At 45.3% G+C, this 22,586-nt stretch overlaps 1 protein-coding gene across 1 annotated transcript in view; it reads right to left on the minus strand.

Moving 5' to 3' along the window:
* ADCY2 (adenylate cyclase 2) overlaps nt 1-9,715 on the minus strand; it is a 406,568-nt gene extending 396,853 nt beyond the window's left edge. The window contains exon 1 of the mRNA XM_082723386.1: nt 9,370-9,715. Within this exon, the coding sequence (XP_082579512.1) occupies nt 9,370-9,588 (219 nt within the window). The 5' untranslated portion in view covers nt 9,589-9,715. The remainder of the gene's footprint in view (nt 1-9,369) is intronic.
* Between the last annotated feature and the right edge of the window lie 12,871 nt (nt 9,716-22,586).

Genomic DNA, 22,586 nt, shown 5'->3' on the forward strand with positions numbered 1-22,586 from the left:
TCTCTCTCTCTGTCAAATAAATAAATAAAATGTTTTTTAAAAAATGATAGTTTGATGAAGGAATATTCCAAACTCACTTCACAAAAAAATGTATTTGCAAAACCCTTAATTGAAATGTTAGCACATCCCATCCAAAATTTTATGAGATGTCATGAAAATGTGGTTTGCCTCAGGAACATAAAAATTGTTAAATATTAGAAAATCTATAACTATTATTCATTACATAGAAGGATTAAAAAACAACTTAAAAAGCATATACAATCACTTCAATTTAGTAAATTCAACACCCAATCACATTTAAACTTTTTGTGTAAAATGTATCAAAAGGAAATCTCAAAGGAGATCTACAAAACCAATATTATCCTAAATAAACTATGAAGAGACTCTCTTTACAATTAGGATGAAGGCAAGGAAACTCACGATCACCAATTCTGTCAATATAATTCTAGAGTTCTTAGCCCACAAAATAATATAAGAAATAGAAACTTATGGTCTTTGTACTAGGAAAAAGAAAATAAAACTCTCGTTACTTCAGGTGATATGATTATCTACACAGGAAACATGAATGCACGTTTCACTTATAAAAAGCATAAGATAGCAAGTTGCAGAATGACATATATAAACTGTAAAACTTCACTAAAACACACAGATGAATAGGGAGATGCTCCATTGTTCATGGGCAGAAAAATTTAACATCATAAAATATCGATTCTAATTAATGAATCAATAGATTCAATATGACCCTAACAAAATCCCAGTTGAGGTTTTCCCTCGGAGATTGACAAATGATGACTATAAAGTTTGTAGAGAAGAAAAAAGGTCAAGAGTAACCAAGAAATATTTGAGGGAGCTGAATGTTACTTGCCCTGCTTAATCTAAAGACGGGTTATAAAGCTTTAGTAATTATAGAGGGGTGTGTGTGTGTGTGTGTGTGTGTGTGTGTGTACACACGCAATACTCTGGGATAAAAACAAACAAAAATTAACCAATGGAACAAAAGAGAACACATAACAAATCACTCATATATGGAAATTTGATATATGACAAATGTGGGGAAATAGCTAAATGCAGTTAATAAAATTCATTTACCTTAAGGAGAAAAATGTAAATGATCCCATCACTACCTCACACCATACACATGCAGTAATATATATAATATGTATTTGTATGTACATATGCATGGATGTATATGATAAAATGAACCAAAAAACCCCAACAGAATGATGACAAAAAGTACAATATGAAGGCTGCTTCTGAGGCAGGCAAGGGACGGGACAGGAGGCAACATACGGACTAAACTATGTTACTGGACATATTTTAGTTTGGACTGGGTTCATGGGTGTTTATTTTAACATAAATAAATAAGGAATCCAGAGAGAGACTGATGAGAATCCTGCTTAAAAACCAAAGAACAGGGGCACCTGGGTGGCTCACTGGGTTAAAGTCTCTGCCTTCAGCTCGGGTCATGATCCCAGGGTCCTGGAATCGAGCCCCGCATCAGGCTCTCTGCTGAATGGGGAGCCTGCTTCCTCCTCTCTCTCTCTCTCTGCCTGCCTCTCTGCCTACTTGTCTGTCAAATAAATTAATAAAATCTAAAAAAAGAAAAAAAATCAAAGAACAATCAAATTGGTCAAATCCCGTTTTGTATACCTAACATTCAATTCTAATGAACATGGCTATTGTATGCTTGACTTAACTGCAAGCCACTGACGGGAAAGGATTAGACATCTGATCCACCAAACGTCTGAAACTCTTACCTCTTTTGTTAATATTCACCTGATTCCTTTATTCTCTGAATATGTAAGTAACATCATTATTGGTTCTAGTAGTGAACTAGTCTGAAATGTTTCCTTTATAATGTCCGCAGATCGTTAGCAGCTTGAAATCTCACTGTGCCCCTTATTTTTTATACAGCTTTACAAAATAATAATACAGACATTTAAAACACACACAAGGATAATTCGGTCTTGGGGGGTGGGAACGGAGAAATAAGAGACAGAGCCTTGGAGCTCTGGCTTTTTGTAGCTGCTGTAAAGGACATTATGGGAATGGGTAGGAGACCTCTGCGGTCAACAGCCGGTCCCAAAAGCGCTGATCCACGACCTCCCCACCAGCAACCTCCTGCAGGTGGTGACCACAGAGATTTGATTCATTCATAGGATTCTCTCAGGCAATGACCATCTTGAGAAATCCCAGGACTTTCACTGTTCTAAAAAGAAGCTATTGTACTTTATGTCTGCATGTTTCAAATACAGTAAATTATTCATCGAATATGTTTTAATTGTGTTAATAATTGACAATTCCCATTCCTAGCACCAAGTTTTTTAAAAGTGATGTGGTTCAATTCTAAGATACAAGGGGCCTTCCGTAACCGTAAGAGCATCGACCTAGGTCCATACTCTAATTCTATCTTGGACCATACCATTGTTCCAGAGACCTGGGCAAAGTCAGAAAACTAGTTGGCTTTTGCTCACAATGCCTTCTCAGGTCATGGTTCCCATTACTGCTTCCGTCACTCTCTCCCCTGAGTATGACTTCTAGGGTCAGAAGTGTAAGCCCAAGTAAAAGGTAGGAACAACAACAACAAAATTATTTACAGGGCTGCCAGCAATGGCTAGACTCAGGAAGTTTTTTTCAGAACGTCTCCTCTTTCCCTTCCTTGTGGTTTTTTTTTTTTTTTTAAATCATATCCTTATACAAAGAGGGCAGAGAAGCAACATTATCCACCCCTCAATTTAGTCAAAATACAAAACACCTGAGCTGACCCAACAATCCTTTTCTCTCCTCCTAAATGCACCTGGGGGTTGCAAGCCAGAATTCCTAGGGGTGTGTCAATTTCCTGGTTTAAAACCAAGAAATCACATTGTAAATATCTAATTACTCTTGGTAATTTTATATGCCATTACCCAAAGCTAACAAAATTGGGAGACATGAGGGCAGCAGGTGAATGTGGCATGAGTTTTAGCACTAGAAAATTCAAAAAAAAAAAAAAAACTTGTGTCAAATTGTGACTTTTAATTAAACTGTGCTTCTCCATCTATGGTTAGTAATTCAAAGTTTATGCACAACGTTTCTCAGATTGTTAGAAACACATGCCGTGCTCCTTCAAACCCAGATTGAAGAATCCTAGTCTTCATGTGGTTTTCAGCCAGAACTACATCTAAGGAGACCTCAACAAGGAAAACCATCTGTGGTACAAAGATACTGACAACAGTGACCTACACTGGCTTTGGGTGCATGTGCGCCTGGCAATGTGCTAAACGTTCAAAGGATCCAACCTTCTCAACCCTCTCAACGCCCCCAGAGCTCCCAAGCCTGCCTGTGCTCCTCGTACTGTCTCCTGGATAAAGCATCTGAGCCTGCAGCAGGTAAATTAATCTGTCAGGAACACACACTATGTGCCAGAGCAGACCCCAATCCAGGTCCATCAGCAGAGTTCTGCACTGGGAACCTGTAGGCTGCGTGATGGCAACAGCAGCTGCGAAGGAAACCAGACCCACCCCATAAATTCCACATCCACTCGCCACGCGCCTCGGCCACGGCTAGTGCCTCGTTAAGATGGGGGGCTCTCGGGGTCCGCCCGGAAAGAACTAACAGCGAGTGGAGGAGAGAAGTCAAGCTCACAAGACTATTCTGGACGTCCGATGACGGTAAAGCGGTGGTGAGATGACGTCACAGTGTTCTAGCACTTGCGGGCGTCAGAGGCAGAAACCCGCAGGGGTGGGAACGTGCAGCAAAGGCGAGACTGTTGAAGCTCAAGACGGAGAAGCTGAGTAAGCACTCAGGGAGGAAGAGGTCTCTGGGGGAGGGCCGCCACAGGGACACTGTGGAGCTGGAGGGGGTCAGGGGCAGGTGCTCTCAGCCCCTGACATCCAGGCTCAGAGGTTATCCTGGGGAGGGAGACAGGAATGGAAGGATGACATCAGTGCATCGGAAATGAGCCACTTCTGGCGGGAGCACTACCCAGGGGGCCACCAGTCCCAGAGCTGGCCCAGGAGGCGCTCGATAAATGGCAGTGAAGGAGCGGGAGGGAAGTCCAATGAACGGTGCCTGCTGATGCCGCTATCGAGTTCTAGAAAGGACGAGTGGATCATTCACAGACACCCAGTGTGAACTCTACCACCAGCCATTACTGATCAAACATATCAAAGTGATATAATCCCGCCATCAGATACCTTTAACAGAGTAGCTTTTACCTTAACAGAGTAACAGATGTGCTAACAGTATTATTACCTCTCAAATACAGTAACGTAAAAATATCAGGAAGAATCCGTAGATTTCACACATGGATCAATCGGGAATGATTTTACGCGCCACAGGATTTATGCCAGTGACTTCTCAGACATCAAAGCATGGCCACAGACAAATCCTCCGCTTAATGGGAAAGATGCTGGGAATATTCAGCATAATGAAAATAAATGACACCCACCTCCCACCTCACTGAGCTCCTCATCAGGAAGCATCTCTACCGAGATTTAACATGAAAGCAGAAAAGCGGTGACGTGTATGTAACGCCATCACACAGAATGATGGCTGAGGACACTCACCTCAGGATGATCTCCCAATGGGGAAACTGCTCTCGTGCCGGACGGGGGCTGGGAATTCCAGATCTGCACCCATGTCCAGTACAGCTCCCAATGAAAACCCAAGCGCCTTACATCCGGCCAGAGCACTGCACCTGGGAGACCTTGAAGAAAGGACCTCACTTCTCTGGGTCTCGCTCGGTGTCCTCATCTAGAATGAGCGCCCTCCCAGCTTGAAGGCTGTGTGACATGTTCCTTCACAGCAATGATAAAAATGCAAGAAAAAAAGACCCACTAGGGACAGCAGCTCCTGGGGGTACGTTCCGCGCCAGGCATAACCCTTAAGTGCTTCACATGGACTGATTTGGACCACTGCCTAAGAAGGCAGGTACCATTCTATTTTACATACAAGGAAACAGAGGCACAGAGAGTTAAACAATTTGCCAAAGATCACAGACAGGGAAAGGGACAAAGCTAAAGGGTCAATGGAGATAGATGCTCTCAACCATTACCCTCTCTGCCTTTTTAAAGGGAGAAGACTAGGTACCATGCAGATATTTAATTATGCATTTTAATACCCCAAGGAGGCTTCCAGAGCCTTTCTTGTTAGCCATCTAAATGGCAACCACCTTTCCTGCAGAAAATTACAGTTTTTCCCTTATCTTTTGTTTAAACAACAGTTAAATCATAACTAAAATGACTTGTGAATTACTGGTTGCAATTACAAACACCTGCCACGTAAGATTTTCCTGCATGCACAGAAATCCGCAAGAAGGTGTATCTTTAGCTACCTCTATTCCCATTCCTAAGAACAGGCACTACTTCCCATGCATCCCCAGAATTATGAGACTAGAGGAAGTATGCACAGAATTTCCTGCATCTCTCAAGGAGGATCCCAGAACATTCCGTTGCCTTCTCCAGCCCTAACCCTCCAAGGAAAGGGTGAAGAATTGAGTTTGTCCCTACAGATGTCCTTCCACCCACTGGGGGCGCTGAAATATTGTCTGGAAAGATAAAACCGATTTCCCTGTACAATGACTGGGTTTGTTTGTTTTGGAAGGATTAAAATTCTTTTTCCATGTATAGCTAAAAGAAACACTGATATATCTGTTCCTAGAAAAAACACCCAATGCTGGAAAATCGATTTGGAATGACAAGCACTTATGGTTATTGTTTGAAAGACCTACCTCACCAAATCATGTAAAAGCAAGAAAGGAGATCATATTCCCAGTTCAAATCATGCATTTACATATTTAATCAAAGTACATATGTTTCTATAGATTGCAATATCATACTCAAGCCAAAAAAAATCTATTTTATTGCAATATCTGACTATTTAAAATTTATGAGAGTAAAAGTTTTCCATTCCAGTTGAAATATTAACTATTTCTAATCATAAATTTTACCTAAAACAAATCTGGTCAGAGGCAGCTTGTATTTTGACAAACTGAAAAATTCATGTCAACTTCCTAACAATGGCAGGCTAATTTTGAGAAAAGCATGCTGATTTTGGACATAATAAATGAGACAGGACTTAATTCTGATGGATGGTTTCCATGCACTTAGCAATGAGAATCAGTCCTGAAAAATGAAGTGAGTTCCTAAGACTTAGAACTTAAAGTCTGGTCTCATTAGTTCCAAGTTTATGATGCCAGGTGTCAAGTCTTTTTTGCCCATCATGCCCTGTACTATCATTAAAATGCCCATGAAAAGCAAGAGAAAATATTTTTCATATTATTAAACAAAATGTTAAAATTCAAGACATCCTATCAGGTGTCCTGTTTATTTCACGTCTAGATATTTCCTGACAAATATGGGATTAAAGCTATTGAATAGCTTTAAAAAAAAACAACTAATTAATAGCTTTTTATGTAGAAAACACTTAAGTGAGATAAAGTTTCAATTCAGAATTTATTTTGATACTATAATAAAAATACTTCAAGAACTACTTTAACTTCAAGACTAACTGATAGAGATTCATGGACTCATCCTACATAGAAATGAAGGGAATGGGTTTGTGAATAATGTCAGTTAGGGAGACAGTAAGTCAAGACAAAACTTACTGCTTTCTTTTTGAACAGCTGTATCAAAGCACTTCATACAAAGGCAATTACATACAGCAGAACATCACTATGTACTTGGACGATGCCGAGACCATTTTGTGATCCAAATGTTCTAGGAGAGGACGGATGAGCGTTAAGATTGCCAGACTTTTTCTACTATAAGAACTGGTGGAAGTCTATTAGAAACCAAAATCAGGCAGATTCATGGGAAAGAAGAAATCTGTCCAAGATTTCTGGCAGCAAAAATAGATCCGCCGAGCTCCTGAATTACATCAGAGCCCAGCTATTCTAGTAAAGTGCTCGAAGGTGGAACCCTGGCCCGGCCCCAAGCGACTATTTCCATCTTCCAGAGGTAGCGCAGCTCTGGTCGGCCTGAGACATGAGCTCACCCCACTCAGTGAGAACACAGCTCTACCTGTGCACACCACCCCATCTTTCAATACTCCATCTTTGACTGTGTGAATGGAGAGTATTTTTCGGACAGTAGAACTGCTGTTTATGATATTACTAAAAGCAAGAGAGAAATGAGCTGTCCAGAGCTCAGAACTGTCCCAGTCCTTCCCAACATCCAGTATCCAAGGAAAGTGCCCATTGCTTCCAAGTGTTCTCAACCTCCCACTGGGCCCTGCAGTCCCAGGTCCCACCTGAAGGGAGACTCTACACCAGCCCCAGGCATACTCCCCGATTCTGGAACATTTCTGCATAGCTCTTCACCTCAAAAGATGGACCCAGCAGTCAGTCTGTGGACCAGGTACAGCAAGTAAGAGTCCATTCTGTGGCCTCTGGCCATCCTTCTGGGCTACAGCCACGCCTCGGGGAGTGCCTCCCCGGTGCTTGAAACAGTCTAGCTGGATGCCAAGACAGTGTGGGAAATTCTGATTTCTCAAGAAAAAGTAAAGAGATCTGGATAAACTTTTACAAGGATACCACTCAGTACTTGACACCCCGTGAAGCGGAACATAAAAGAATTGTATAAGGAAAGACAAATCCAAAGCTCGAAACAACTCAGAGAAGGGTGCTCTGGCTGGAGTACTGGGAACCCCAGACAGACCTCTTCGAGAACATCGCCATCAGCACAGCTGAAGAAGGTAGAGATCTGTATCACAGAAAATAAAGTGGTGTGTGTCCGGGAGATGGGAACTTCGCCCTTGTCTTTAAATATATTAATGGTGCTATAAATAGGCCGTCACCTGCTCCTCCTTTTCCATTTGGAAGAGAACAAGCTAGAACGGTTTGAATTACAGATTCAACAGAATCACAAGCAGCAATGTCCTGGGAGAACAGATTTCCAGGGGAAAACTGACATGTTTTCTTCCCTGCAAGCACAGAAATGAAAAGAAGATGCTTTTAGAGACCGAGTTTCCAGTCTTAAAAGTGGTGGAGATCAAGATGCCATTCCAAGGAGCATTCGAGGCTAATTACAAGGGTGTGAGGACTGCCTCGAAATCACACCCAGGAAACGGGATCGAGGGGTGCTCTCTGCTTTATAGGTAAAGCCTATAAACCACGTGTTAAGAACCAGTTCTCGGTCTGTGGCATCCTCATCTCCTACCTTCTACTCTTTATTCTCACTGAACGCCATCCGAAGACAGCACTTCTTGAGTAGTGTGTGGGGGGGGGGGACTTTTTTACTTTTTAAAGAACCCTATGATGATAACAAGTTTTCCCATGCATAATAATTGCGCACCATCTGGCTCAGGATATCAGAAACAAACTGCCAAACACGAAGGACAGCTATTTGCCAGACCCGGTGAAACACAAACCGACAACCACTTCTTTGCTCGGTGGACACGACTACAGGTGCATGCTTAGAGTCTAAGCTTAAAAACTATCACTCAGTAGAGACATCCCCAGATCAACCGATGTCCAAAAATACCTCACTGGAGAAGCGACGCCTGGCACAGGCAGCGCATACATAATCATCACCACAGGCGGTGCAAAAGTTTGCCCCGCACAACCAGAACGGTCGGTAACAGGAAGTTTACCGCCATCTACAGATTTTCCCTCTCCGCCCAAGGGAGCGAGCCAAGGATTCCTGCTCGAAAAATATCAATTGGCAAAACTGGCATCAGCTGTTGAGTTGCATTAGGCTCCCAGTGATGAAAGCCACTTTAATAGCCCGCACAAAACAGTAAACACGATTAACTACCCCTCTAGAAACGGGAAATCAGGGGTCCGTCAGTGCTTGCTACCTACAGATGGGGGCTCCCAACAGGTCAACACCCCATCTCCTTCGGTCTACGGCAAGAAAGACACACGAGCTGCAAGGCAAAGGTGTATAATAATATCCCTTTTTTTTCTTCTTCTTCTTCTTCTTCTTTTTTTTTTTTTTTTTTTTTTTTCCATTTCCCTCGCCATTAACCACCTTCCGAAGGCAGCTCCGGAGAGTTCCCGAACCATCTAAACTAAACCGCCCGCTCCGGGCCGTGCAGGGGCCTCGAGAAGCAGCCCGCTGGGCGCTCCGGGGGCAGATGCTGCGGGCAGCGGCGCCGGGAGGTCGGCGCGGCGGGCTCGGCCAGCGGGTGCGCGGGGCCGGGGCAGGCACACGCCCCGGCCGTCCACCTGGGGAGCACCCCGGCAACTTTATTTTGGGCAGAACCTTCCGGGGAAACTTTTCTCTCGCCCGCAGCCCAGGCGAGCCGGGCCGGCCGCGGGCGGGCAGGGAAGGCCGGGAGCCGCGGGCCGAGGGGCCAGCCCCCGGCGGGACGCGGCTCGCCGGGCTGGGTCCCTGCGGTGTCGGGACCCGGGAGGCGCGGGGCAGGTCGCGCGGGGAGGCCACTCACCAGCCGGAGCGCGAAGAAGACGGCGAGCAGGGCGAGGCAGGCGCCCATGACGATGAGCAGCAGGAAGACGATGAGCGGGTGCTGCTGGCTCATGCAGTAGTAGGACTCGTAGAGCCAGTCCCGGGACCGCTGCAGCCCGTCGCCGCCGCCCGCCGCCGCCGCCGCCGCCTCGGCGCGGTCCCGCAGGTAGCGGCGGCGCCGCATCGCCTCCCGCCACATCGGGCCGGCTCGCGGGGCGCCCGGCCGGGGCTGCGCCGCCCGCGTCCCACCCCCGCGACGCCTCGGCCGGCCGGGCTGCCGCGCTCGGAGCTGCGCGCAGGGGCCTCCGGCGCGGGCGGAGCTCGGCGCCCCGGGCTGGGCGCGCTGACGCGCGGGCGCGGGCCGGGCGGCGGCCTCAGGGGCTGCTCCCGGCGCCGCCGCTGCCGCCGGCGCGCGGGAGGGGGCGGGTGCGACCGGGGCCCTCGGCCCGCCTCTCCCCCACCGCGCGGCGCGCAGCCCGGCCTCCGCCCACCGCCGCCGCCCCCCGACGGCCCGGCCACGCGCTGGGGGGCGGCCCGCGGCCGCGGAGGGGAGGGGTGCGGGGAGCAGGGGGCGGGGGTGGGCGCCGGCCGCGCCCCAGCCCGGACGTCCCCTCCTTCCGCCCTCCCACGCTCAGCCTCGGCGTGGCCCACCTCCTCGCCACTGGCGGAGCGCGGCCTGGGGTTCCCGCTGCCTGCCCCCCCGCAACGCACACATGTCCCACCTCGCTCCGAGGCTGCGGGGGCGCCTAACCTCCTCTCCACGAGCTCGGAGCGCGGCGGGAGGGGGGCCGCGGCCTCCCAAGGGCTGCGGGAGGGGGTGCACCCGCACTCCCCGGCGCTAGCTCGGCGCGCGGCGGGAGGGACTTCCCCCGCTCTAGTCCCCCCTACCCAGAGGACAGCAGGAACTTCCTCCTTTTCACCATCTGGGAGCGCCGAGGAGGGGTTCTCCTCCCCTCCCCCCTGAGCGGGTCGGGGTTCCCCCCTTCCTGCTCTCGGCACAGCGCGGGTGGGGTGCCCACGCTCCTCCCACTCCCACTGAGGGCAGGGGACTTCTCGGGGGGGCCAAGAGGCGCTGGGGCGCCAGGAGTCCGCTTAGCCGAGAAGTGCCCCAAATGCGCAATGGAGGAGCGAGGCGGGGATGCCTGAGGGCTGTACCCCGCCACGTCCTTGGGTGGGCGGCTTCACTTGCAACCGACACAGTCAGCTTGTCACACTTTGGGATGTCCAGTGGGCCAAGGTGTTGCTTACTGGAGGTTCAGGGGGCGCCCTCTAGCCCGCACGGTCCCGCCGAGCCCCTTCTGCCTGGCGGGGATGGCAGCGAGGGCGCGCCCGGGTTGCTGGGTGCTGGCGCGGGCGGGGTCCGCTCGGAGATCGCACCCTCCTTGGGGACAACCACCTTGGCAGGCAGAGACAGCGCTGGAGCCACGTGGGGGCAGACGCGGGCAAGGACGGTGTCCCTTCCCCACACGCCTGAGAGTCACGACCTCTGTCCCTCGCCCTGAAGGATGGAGGAGCTCCTCGGCTTTCCCCAAAGGAGGGAAACCTCCGCCCTTCTGGAGGTTTCCTCCTATTCTAGTGTTGTCCCGCGCAAAGACCCGCATATCCCACTTCTCTCAAAGCCTAAGGATCCCGAGGCACGGCGACCCTCCTCTCTCACGCCGCCGGCACACAGCCCGGAGGCTCGTCCCTAAGCACTCGTGGTCCCCTCCAGTAGACCATACCTGGCACCGCCAACCTCAGAAACCTTCCCGAACTGCCCCGCTGCCCGCCCGGGCTCTCCTGTCCCCTGCGCCAGCGGGGGCGTGCGAGCTGGGTGAGACCCGGCACCGCAGTACCCAGACCCGCTGGAAGGGGGAGCAGGAGCCGCGGGAGGCGGGGGGCGGTTAGCAGCAGTTAATGCCTCCTCTGCCCCGGGGGCCAGCGAAAGGCTCAGCTCTCCACCGGCCGCGGGAGGGCTGGGCTGAGCTGGGAATGGGGGCCCGGGGAAGGGCGGCGAACAGAGGCTGGGCTCAGGGGCACGTCCCGAACGCCGCTCCTGAGCCTGGGGTCCTGCCCTACCACGCTTCACCTGGTCCCTGGCCTTTCCTCCTCCCGGAGACCCCGAGAAGACAAGTGAAGGAGACAATGGGTGGAGAAAGTCTCCCCTGAATGTCTCCTGTTTGCGTCACCAGCTGATGATATGCTCCTGCCCAGGGGGGGGGGGGGGGGGACGACGAAACTCTGTTCTAGGTCGGGTTAGTTGTCTATCTCCTGCACCTTGCCTTGTCAGCCCTCCGCTCTCAAACCACCCCTATCGTAGACTGCAACCCGGGGAATGCCAAGTTGAGCCTTTGGGGCGACCCCAAACCCGCCCACGGGGCTTGGTTCTTTCTTTTGGACCGGGAATGTTAGGTTTGCGGTGGTCCTGAGAGCAAGTTGCAGTGAGGGCATTGATGGACTAGACTTAAAATGGCCAGACCCTGATCTCTCCTAAGGACAGGCGGTCCAGGGGCAGGCTAGGCAGTTTGTTCCGTGGGGATCCTGTTTTCCTCTCTCTGGGCCCCAGGTCTTTCCCAGTTGGGCAGAGCTGTGCATTCCCAGTCTTTGGTGCTGAAGCAACATACTAATTAGCCCTCCTCCCTCCAATTCTTGCTGCTGCTTCTCCCCTTGTATTGATAAACATCTTCCTTCACCCACTCAAGGAAGTAGAAGTAAATAATCTGTCATTTAGATTTATGGGCAAAAAGAACTGAAAGACTGTGAGAGAAAAGTAAATGTTTAATTATTTTCTTTTTCTTTCTAGTGTGGGAGTGGGGTATTTTTAACTCCCAGTGTCTATACCACGTATATATGCTCCATATGGTAAAGGGGGTTGTTACAAGATTTTTAGGGGATTTTGTTAAATCCAATGGTAAAATATAATCAGAGAGACTGCAATGGACTGAATTTTGCACTTTGACCCTTCTGACATTTTTTATCATATTTTTTTCATTAATTTATTCAAGACACATTTATTTTTGTGCCTACCATGTGCCAGATGTCCAGAGAGGGGAATAAAAATAGTAAATTAATAAATTTTTAGAAAAACGGACTGGGCCCTCCTGGGACTCTTCTAGGAATTTCCAATGTGCCTTGAAAAGTAGGACTACAAAATACAAAACACGATTAAAAATCAACATGCATCCCCTGCTCCTCCGTCCAATTTAAATTTTATCATCATAGACAAAGGTCATGGAAGGAATTGAATGTGAAAACCGGGCTATGCCAGACTTCCCGGAGATTTTTTTGTTTTGTTTTAGTTTTGATGCACATTTTTATTGGGATCTCTGTCAGTACTTTATGTTTGAGACAAAATGAAATGTGAACCAATGAGTTATTATAGCTGTTCTCTAGGTGTTTTAGAATATACTGCACCAACTATGCTTTTTTAAAAGTCCACAACAGTTTGTACTTTGAAAGAAAAGAAGAAAACAAAGTAATAACGGAGGGATGACGTGGCATGAAAAATGCTCTTTAGCACAAAGCCTGAAGTATAGGTTTTTGCACCAAAGGGACCCCAGGGCGTCCGCAGGTTCATTTCCTATCTTTGGACAACAGGGCTGCTACACCAAGGGTAGGGTATGGTGAGGAAAGAGGTCCTCCCGTAATTTAACTCCATTTCAATGCATTTGTGACAAAACGCACAAAGAAACTACCGTGGAAGCTCTAACTGGGCCCCAGAAAGTGTATAAAAGAAAAGCATTAGGAAGGAGAAATTTGTTTTGACCGCTAGAGGGCAGCCCCCCATCCCCGGAACCCAGCAGGCCGGGCAGGCGGGAGGGTGTGAGACCCCTGTAGTTGCATAGGGTGGAGGGGGGGGCCACACTTGATGTAAGGTTCTGCTGTCACCATCTTGAAATTCTTGGTGATTTTTGAGGGAGGGGTCACGCCTTTCCATTTTTCCCTGGGCCCCGCGATCCGAGAGTCGGTCCTGGGGGCTGGTGACACTAAATGCCACTCCCTCTAGGCCTGAGTGCAGAGCCCTTGGGGCCCGGGCTTGAGGACAAGCAGGCAGGCTCCTCTGCCGGGGGCTGCCATCCACCTATCGCTTCCTGCGCTGACCGTCTTTCACCTACACACGGGCACACGGAGTCATAAATCTGGTAAACAGTCGTGCTGCTTGACAGGCGGTGGAACCAATGGCTTTGGCTTTAAAAATAACCCATCTTCCAGTCCCTATTCCAAATCCAGTCTGATTAGCTCAGTCAATAAGGACACTGCTGTCCTCCTCCCAATGTCACAGTGCTCTGATTGATTCAATAAAGGCAGGCGAGCAAACCGTGCCAAGGACAGACACAGACGTGTGCCAGCCCGGAGCATATTGTAGAGCTGAGCACAGAGAATCTCCCTGTGTATGCGTTCCTCTCTGGCAAATACATCGCTACAATTTATATAATAAAGTATGAACAGTATGTCAACAGATTCATTATCACCATGAAATATGTTTTGTGTACCCAGATAACATTTACATTTTTATTGAACTAGAGTCTGTGAGTACAGAAAGCACACAACCAAGCCAGCTTATGGCTCCTGGAAGGCTCCTAGACTCCTCCCGCTCACTAAGGAACTTTTTTTGCACTTCAGTGTCTAGAGCGTCAGGAAAGTACCTGAATGTGACATTAATATATTCATGTTCATTCCCATCTACTCAGGCATGATCTCTACCTGTCTTTGAAAGATCCTCCTTCCCTGACTTACTTGATAAAGCATTTCTCAAGTGACAAAATTATGATAAATATTTCACAAAATCATTCTTAAAATCTGGTTTCAGGTGATTTACTGGGATTTATGGTCCTGAATGTATGGGAAGGTGGCCTAAGTGTCTTCGGAACAGAGCCTTCACAAATTCCTGCTGCCGTTCCAAAGTTTGATTCTGGTACTTATTTTTCAAAATCCACTGAGACACTGGGACTCCTTTCATGGGGGGTGGGGGTGAGAACAGGTTAATGACTAATCAGTTTCTAGCACGTCTACAATCTTGTAACAAGATATCGATTTCTCCTCTCTTGCTCAGAGAATATGATCTAAAAAGCAATGATTCATTGTACAGGGATGTGTGCTCAGGATTTGTTGCCTAGGGAGGTACAGGAAAAGGAAGCTTACTTAGCAAGCATAAGTGGATCACTTCGATACCAGACTTTTATTTTTACATCCTTTAAGGTGTCCCTTAAAGTGGTCAATGAAAGAATAATAAATTAATAGTTGAGTCACTCTAAAACTGAGGAACAAGAAATGGTCTCTCTGAAAACGGTTGACATACTTTATGAATAGTTTTGCCCACTTCTGAATTCACTCAATTTAGATAACTTAGCTGAAGATTTTAAGCCACTGCCACTGCTTGATTCGTGCTTTTATATTTAAGTTTGAAAATAAATAAATTCACGGCTTGTGTTATGCCACACTGTTGTAATAATTGTCAATGTTCTTATAAGAACTTTCTTAAGGTGCTGGATTTTGCCTCATCCCTGAAATCAGCTGCGAAAGTTCAAAGAAGCCATAAACATCCCTGAGCCTCAGTTTGTGTATCTGTGAAGTAAGATGAGTGTGGCAGTTACCCTAAGGATCTTTCTGATATGTTCATAAAACCCTGGACTGGGTAACAGGATGGATTTTAATCTTTTTTTTAGATGGGGGGGGGCGGTGGGAATCACTTTTATTCAATAAGAACAAGTGACTATGCTCAAAAGAAGTTTGTTCAATTGTATGGAAGCACTTAATTACGAGTACTATTTCCTTAGGTTTCAAGGCAGAATGAGTGTTTCTGTGCTATGCTGTGGCAATTTACTGGGCACACACTAATCTTTTTGTGTTCATATGACCTGTCTTCCCTTGTGAGAAGGTAAATTCATTAAGGGCAGGGGACTTTGTTCTTTTGTTCGCTGTTATATCTACCTCTCTTACTTGAAATTTGCAAAACACATAGTAAGTACTTAATGAATACGTGCCAGATGAATGAATGATTGAATGGATGAGGACATAAGGTCACTTCATTCTTTGAGAAGAAGAGTACAATTGACAAATAATGCTAGTGGATTACTTTAATCAGAACTTGATTTGACAGAAATGTTGCCCAAGCCCTGAAGGGGTTACATGTACATAAATGTTTGCTATTAACACTATGTACTTTTTTCTTAACCTCACAGTGCTTCCAAATCCAAAAATGGTTAATATTTTCATGCAACATTGAGGACCTATCACTACCAGTCCCACTCACCTAGCAGAGCAAAGGTAAGAGCACATACGAGATAAGACACTGAAGAAAGAGCTGGAGAATGACTAGGTCCAGGAGAAGAGAGTGTCTGGGGGAAAGCACAATTTGGGGTTGGTTTTCTCAAGAGAAAATGGCATTCAGTATCATAGTTCCTAGTCCTACATCAGAGGCAAAACAACACCAGGCAATGAAGATTCTCCGGATTTATGAAGTCTTAAAGTCTTGAAATCTCGTCCTTTCTACATCTGAACCATGGATGAGAACTTGACAGTAAGAAAGCAGAGTAGGATAGAGGGGAATGGGTCAACTCTATGTGTGGTCACTCTAACAGCCAGGCATGCTTGGATACCAAACTTGAAGGAAGAAAGATGAAAAACAACAGCTTAAAAGAGGATTATTTTGGTAGTTGAAATTTGTTTGTTATAGCTAGCATTTTAAAAAAATAATAATACTTGTAAACGTCATTCCAAATATTACGAGCCTCATGTCTGTAAACTGTGTTAGAGATTCCCCATTACTAATGAAGGCAGTTCTGCTCTTAAATAGAATATCTCAAGAAGAACCCCAAGTAAATGTTTTAAATAGCACATAGGGTGTTGCGACATGTGATACATTTAAATATCTTCACCTCTAAATTACTAGGCACTTCCCTCCCAAATGGTGCTCCAGTTCCAGGTGGCAAGTGGAAAACTGAACTCGAAATCATGCCTACCACAGTTGGTGGCATCTCACCAAGCTAGAGGCTTGTCCTCTGCTCCCCACTCGGTCACGTGCCCCCATCCAAATAGCCATCATTCCTGCAACTGTATTTGGATTTTCCTCAAGCTTCCTCCTCCTCCACAGCCCATTCTATTGCCTCGGGGCTTTAGACTCTCTAGCCTGCCTTGTTGCCTGCTCAGATCCATCCCACAATTGTTCCACCCAGCACAGAAATCTGACCTGTTCTGCCCCACCATCTACATAAGAAAACCACCTCCTGACCCTCTTAGCCCCTTTATAACTTCTGATTTAGGTTCCAGATAGAGTAAGCTACAAGACTGCCTGGAGGGCCCCCCTACTTCTTCTCTGCCTCAGACAGCGCCCATCCCCTAAGCTCTGTTTGAGGTAGGAGGCCCTTAGACTGGGTTGGTTCTTTGGTAGCTGACCTAACCAGACCAAAACCAACATCAGAGTCACTGCACTCAAATCTGAGAAAGTGAAACTTCTGAACAGCCAACTGCAGTCAACCAGGCTTTCCCAAATAAGGCCCCCAATTAGGCTGTAGCCTATCAAATCATTGCTTTGCTTCTGTATCTTCTCTATAAAGAAGAAGCCCCTAGCACCTGTAGGTAGAGCCTCCTAACCACTTCTGGTTTGGCATTGCCTGATTAGAAATTATAGTTGCTCAATTATTTAAAAAAAATGTGCCTCAGTTTACCTTTTTCAACATATCCATGATCACCCAATCACCACCCACCACTTCCATTACCTGGAACACTGACACTCATCCTCTTACCTGGGAATCTTCTTGAAGTCCCTTCTCCACCCACAGCTACTTCCACCCCGAGGACCTTTATAAAATAGGAAGGCGCCGTTATCACAGAATACTTCAGGTGTTGGAGGGTTAAGTCAAAGACATTTTGAAAGGACAGCTTTTCAGTAATTCATCAGAATGAATGACCGGCCTCCAGGCTTCTTTTGTGGATCATTATTATAAATGTGACCTACATTTATAATATACGTTTATAATCTGTAAAAATGTGCTGATAGATTATAGAAAATACAGGATAGTGTATATCAATAAGGATAAAGATTTCCAAACACGGGTTGTTTTTCTTCTAAACAGAATGTATACATATACAGATAAGTGAGTACATTTTACTATAAAAACTAGTTAAAGAAAATACTGTCCCGGCAAGAAATGAAATTTCAAATGAAGAATCAATAAAACCTCGCTGAAGGACACAAAATCTGCTTTCTCTGGCACTAATGCCACCTGAAATGCACTTTTCTCGGCTCCCACTACAGTGCCAGGTGGTGCCTAGGTCCACGGGCGGGGGGAGACTGCTGGGTTCACGGGGCCAATTGCCTTAGATTAAATAACCCCCAAATGGCCAGCTACGGTTTACGTGCCAACCCTATCTAGACAGGCTATATTTACATTGTTACTGGGAAGCGCTGAAGACATTTTCATGCTCAGCAGGCTGCAGGAATAAAAAGGCAATCTTAAACCTAGACTCTCATTATTGCATTACAGTCTAATAACTAATACATGAAAGAAAAAAATCTGTCTTCCCTGCTGTGGTAGGCTGCTCTTCACTTCTAAATATATTTTCCTCCAGAGACAGCAAATGGAAGGCTCATCTTTAAAAGAAAATACTTTGAAATTTTAAAGATATTAATATTAAAATATCTGAACTAAAATATAAAAAATACTGATCAGGCTTGGAGGTTGCTCAGTGTGGATTCAAATTGTTTTATATTGTTTCATTACAGAACAAAGTGTCTATTCTTAAGATACAGAGTTTGCAATTAGCTCTCCAGTTACAATGATCTCTTTGGTTTTCTTACATGGAGGCAAAATATAATTATATTTAGTCCTTTCAAGTGTGCTGAGTTTTATCGGTCCTGGACGAAAGTTTATAAATCTAAGGATATCTCCCTTTTGCTAATTCTATGTTGATGGTGTCGGAAAAAATATCCATTAGTCTTCCTTACCCTCTCTTAATGGTATTTTGTAGGGAAATTTAAGAGATAAAGGAGTTGTGTAGTGTGACATTAGAAACCACAAATGTGAGCACATAACAGAACGAGATTATTCCAATGATTCACACATTGCCCATCAGACGTCTTCTTTCATTTGGATCCTTCTAGAATGTTTTTGCTTGCTGTAGGTGAAGTATTCTTTACCCAAACTATATTCAGCTCTTTGCTTCTTTGGGGGTCCATTCAGCCTTTGAGTGAATCACATCTAAACAAAAGTACAAAACGGAATTTATAAAATGATCTTTGTGCTTAGGCTGGTGCTTAGGCACCTTTCAGAGCCCAGAATGGGCTGCAGATACTAAAAAGCCAGCAACCATAGGGATTCACATGAAGACATGCTGAACCACTAGGAGGTTGTCGTTCTCATCAAATACAGGGACAGAAGCAAAGGCAGGCGTGAGGACTGGTTCCACTCAATCTTTTAGCATAGTCATTGTTGGATAATAAACTGTAGGGATGTTTAACATTTTTTATTAAACATTTATAGGATGATTACTTGTGCTTGTTTATCTTCTTTTTGATCATTAGCCCAGGACTCATAAACAAATTCTCATACAAGCCCACTTTATAATGCAAAAGTCTAGGGAAGGAACCACATTTTCTTAAGTTGTTCAGACAGCTGGAAGGTCCACAGTCATGATCTTGTTTACTCATTAATAATATTTTTTACTGTAACACACATGTAATCCTGTTATTCTTTGAGTTGCCCTGTTTCTCTTAACCAGTTGGAAGCTTTCCTGTTTCCTAATTGATTGATGATTGAGTGGAAACCCGTGCCCCCTCCCCAGAGGGACTGTTGGATCAGGGGCTGTTCTCAGATGGTTCTATTTCACACAGTGCTTAATGAAAAAGTGAATTCCAAAGATTTTGGAAACAGTGGGATTTTAGAAATGGCATCGAGTGAGTAAGATCAGTGAAGAGCGCACCTACAGAAGAGCCTGAGAGTCAGAATCTCAAAGCTCCACACTTGGCTGTGGGGAGCCAGCAGAGCCACACAATGGCTCCCCTGCACTCCACTGCGCAGAGAATCTCCCCTCTCTGTTTCCCTGCAAGTGTTCTGAGCTTCTTCACAGGCTCCCTCCCTGGTGGGCAGAGAGGAGAAAGCCCACTGAGTACAATGCAGCCATTAATTTAATTCCTTCCCTGAAGGGCCCCCTTATGTAATCCCAGCTCTGAGGTCCCAGGTGTTAGGTCACAGCCCCATTTTCAGGATCTGCCCTGTCCTTCCCCAAATTTGAAGTGGCCTGAGGGGAAGTAAATTAGGCAGGAGACAGGAGGGACTGCAGAGCCATGTAAATAAACACTTCTGTGAGCCTGCTCACTGGGCTAGTCACTTCTGGGATAGGCCCACCCCGGGCACTCCATCAGCATTTGCTGATGGAGGGTCTAACTTGCAGTCAGCCTGGTCAGGATTTGGTGGTATTCCAGAATGACCAGGACTTTCGATCATCTCTCCCTGACTTGTTTCCACGTCTCTGGTGGGATGACTTTCCCTGGTAGTCCCAGGCAAGATGGCTAGCTCTCACCTCAGCTGCCCCTAGGACCCCAGACTCTCAGAGGCATGCGGGGAATACTGAGTCCTACCCCTGCCCCATAACTTGGGGGCTGGGAGATTGTTCAAAAGTTGAATCTTCTCTCCCCTTGCTTACCTGCCCAGCACTGTTGATTTGGGCTTTCTACTTCCCAGACATCATATGATCCTTTTCTCTGTCCTTGGAATTAGATAAAAGTTTTAAGTCTGCACCCACACCAACCCTACTTCTAGGTGTGTCAAAAAGTATGGTAGTCGTTAGAATAGCTTTTGCCTTTAAGGAAGAGGATTCCTGATTCTCCATGACACAAAAATCAAGATCGTTAGTTACCTTACCCAACAGGAAGTCTGGAGTCAGGAGGTGGCTCCTTGATGTTCTCAAGCTTCCCAGGGATGCATAACCCTCTGCAGTATTGTCCTTGGCAACCTGACTATTCTTCCCTAAGACAGTCACCTCTACGGTACACCTTAACCACTGCAACTCTAGACGTCATATCCTCCTCATATGACAGAATGTGGACTGAGGAGGACATGGGCACAGAAGGATTTCCTCTTGGAACATTCTGTCTTTTATTAAGTTGCAAATCTGCTCCTCGCATGCACAGCAGAATTCTCCCTACGTACACTGGCAGAAACGGGGCCATCTACTCCTCTCCAAGCCAATCGCAGGAAGAGAACTGGGGTCACTGTAATGGCAAAATCCACTGTGACCCCCTCCTGGAGTCCACCTTCCCAGAGTGTGAGCTGACCACATGCCCAGATGAAATCGAAGTTTGTTGAGTTAGCAAGGAACAAGAACAAAGTGTTGGAGAAATTGGCAAGCTACAGCGTCCATCCCAAGGGACATAGGGAAATTCACAATACTCTCTTCTCTTTTGGCAAAGCCTGCCTCTTACAATTATTGACTTGCTAAAAAAAGTTAAGAAGATCAGCTTTGAGAGTAAAAACAATCAATGCTCTCCTTGTTCTTGTCCTCACCCCCTGGGACGACAGTGGCACAGGGTTTAAGGGGGAAATAAAAACATCTTGGTTTATTATTTATACAATTAAAGAACTATTTAAAAATATTTTCAGGCTTGTGATTTTACTATTCATTCAAATAATGAGCATCTATTAGGAACCGACCCTGAACTCTGGGCTAATGTGGGAAAGCAGCTTTATGAGAAGTTTTGATGGTATAAAACTAAAAACAATAAACTAACACTAATGGAAGATAAACTGTGGTTCACTGTAAGGCAGAACTTTTGTGTATGAGAGCCATTTTAAATGTAACATATTATCTAGTGAGTTGGTAATTTTGAAGCACAAGATATAGGATGGGTTGTTATGAATTGAACAAGATGACTTCTGATTAGGTTTTAATATTTCAATATGCTTGAAACACCCCCCAATAAGCATGAACACCACAAATAAGCAAATAATAAAAGAACCACACCATTTTATGAAAGTGCTATTTATATTAAAATTCTAAGTATGACACCATAAAATTAATGCACTGTTATCCTTTGAGTCCAGAACAGTCAACTGGCAACAGATCTAGTTTTATTACATTTATTCTTAGAAAATTCACATGTGATAAACATCCAGACCTTACCTTGTATTTTAGCCTACCAACTAAGCTTGACATATTTTCATGGTATCTTTCCATTATATAGATACAGGATTTATTGTGAAACTGTTTTCAAAAGTAAGCACTCTCCAAGTCTCATAAAGAATATTTTTAGAAAATATAAAGCATCTGTCTTAAACTTATCTGAGAATTTATAGAATCAGTACACAAATGATATTTAAAAAATAAATACTAGTGATCATACATATTTTGTACTATCATTTGCATCTTCTTTCACACACAAATCTGGGGTAAATTTCACAAAAGTCTGGGGTAAACTATCTGATTCAATTGTGAGCAAATCAATGATACTGTGAGTTGCTTACCAGTAGTTTGTTTTTATTTATGAATTAGATTTTCCCTATTGGCAGCCTTCCCAATCAGCATAAGGATTGCTTTTAGAATTCTTTTATTTTATTTCTAAAGATAAAAATAATATTGGCCAATATCATGATTGACAAGAATTATTACTTGTATACTAATTTTAGCATAAGGTTAATGAAAAACAGTTTTTTAGAAAAATAATCATTGTCATTGTGATTCAATCTATTTAATGATTTTAAGTTTTTATTTAAATTTCAGTTAGTTAACATACAGTCTAGTATTAGTTCCGGGGTTAAATACTGTGATTCAATGATTCCGTCATGACAAGCTCACTCATTCATCCCCATCACCTGTTTCCTCATCCCCTGCCCACTTCCCTTCTGAAACCATCAGTTTGTTCTCCGCCGCTGGGCTCTGCCGCTGGACTCTGTCTCTTTTTTCCCTATCCTCCTTTGTTTTGTTTCTTGGATTTCACCAGTGAGTGAAATTTTGTGGTATTTGTCTTTCTCTGACAAACTCAGTTCACTGAGTATCATATCCTATAGCTCCAGACACATGAGAAGATGCCCAACATCACTAAGCATCAGAGAAATACTTACTGACTTGAAAATATATCTGTGTACATTAAAATTACCTTTAAACCAGTTTTTGCTATCTGTTTGGTACATATTATATATGAGTTTAAGAAAAGATAAAAGTTAAATGGCTCTACCTTGAATGATGTCTTAAAATCATACCTAAAAGTTCCAATTTCTACAA

This window comes from Mustela nivalis (genome assembly GCF_964662115.1).
Source record: "Mustela nivalis genome assembly, chromosome: 3".
NCBI lineage: Eukaryota > Metazoa > Chordata > Mammalia > Carnivora > Mustelidae > Mustela > Mustela nivalis.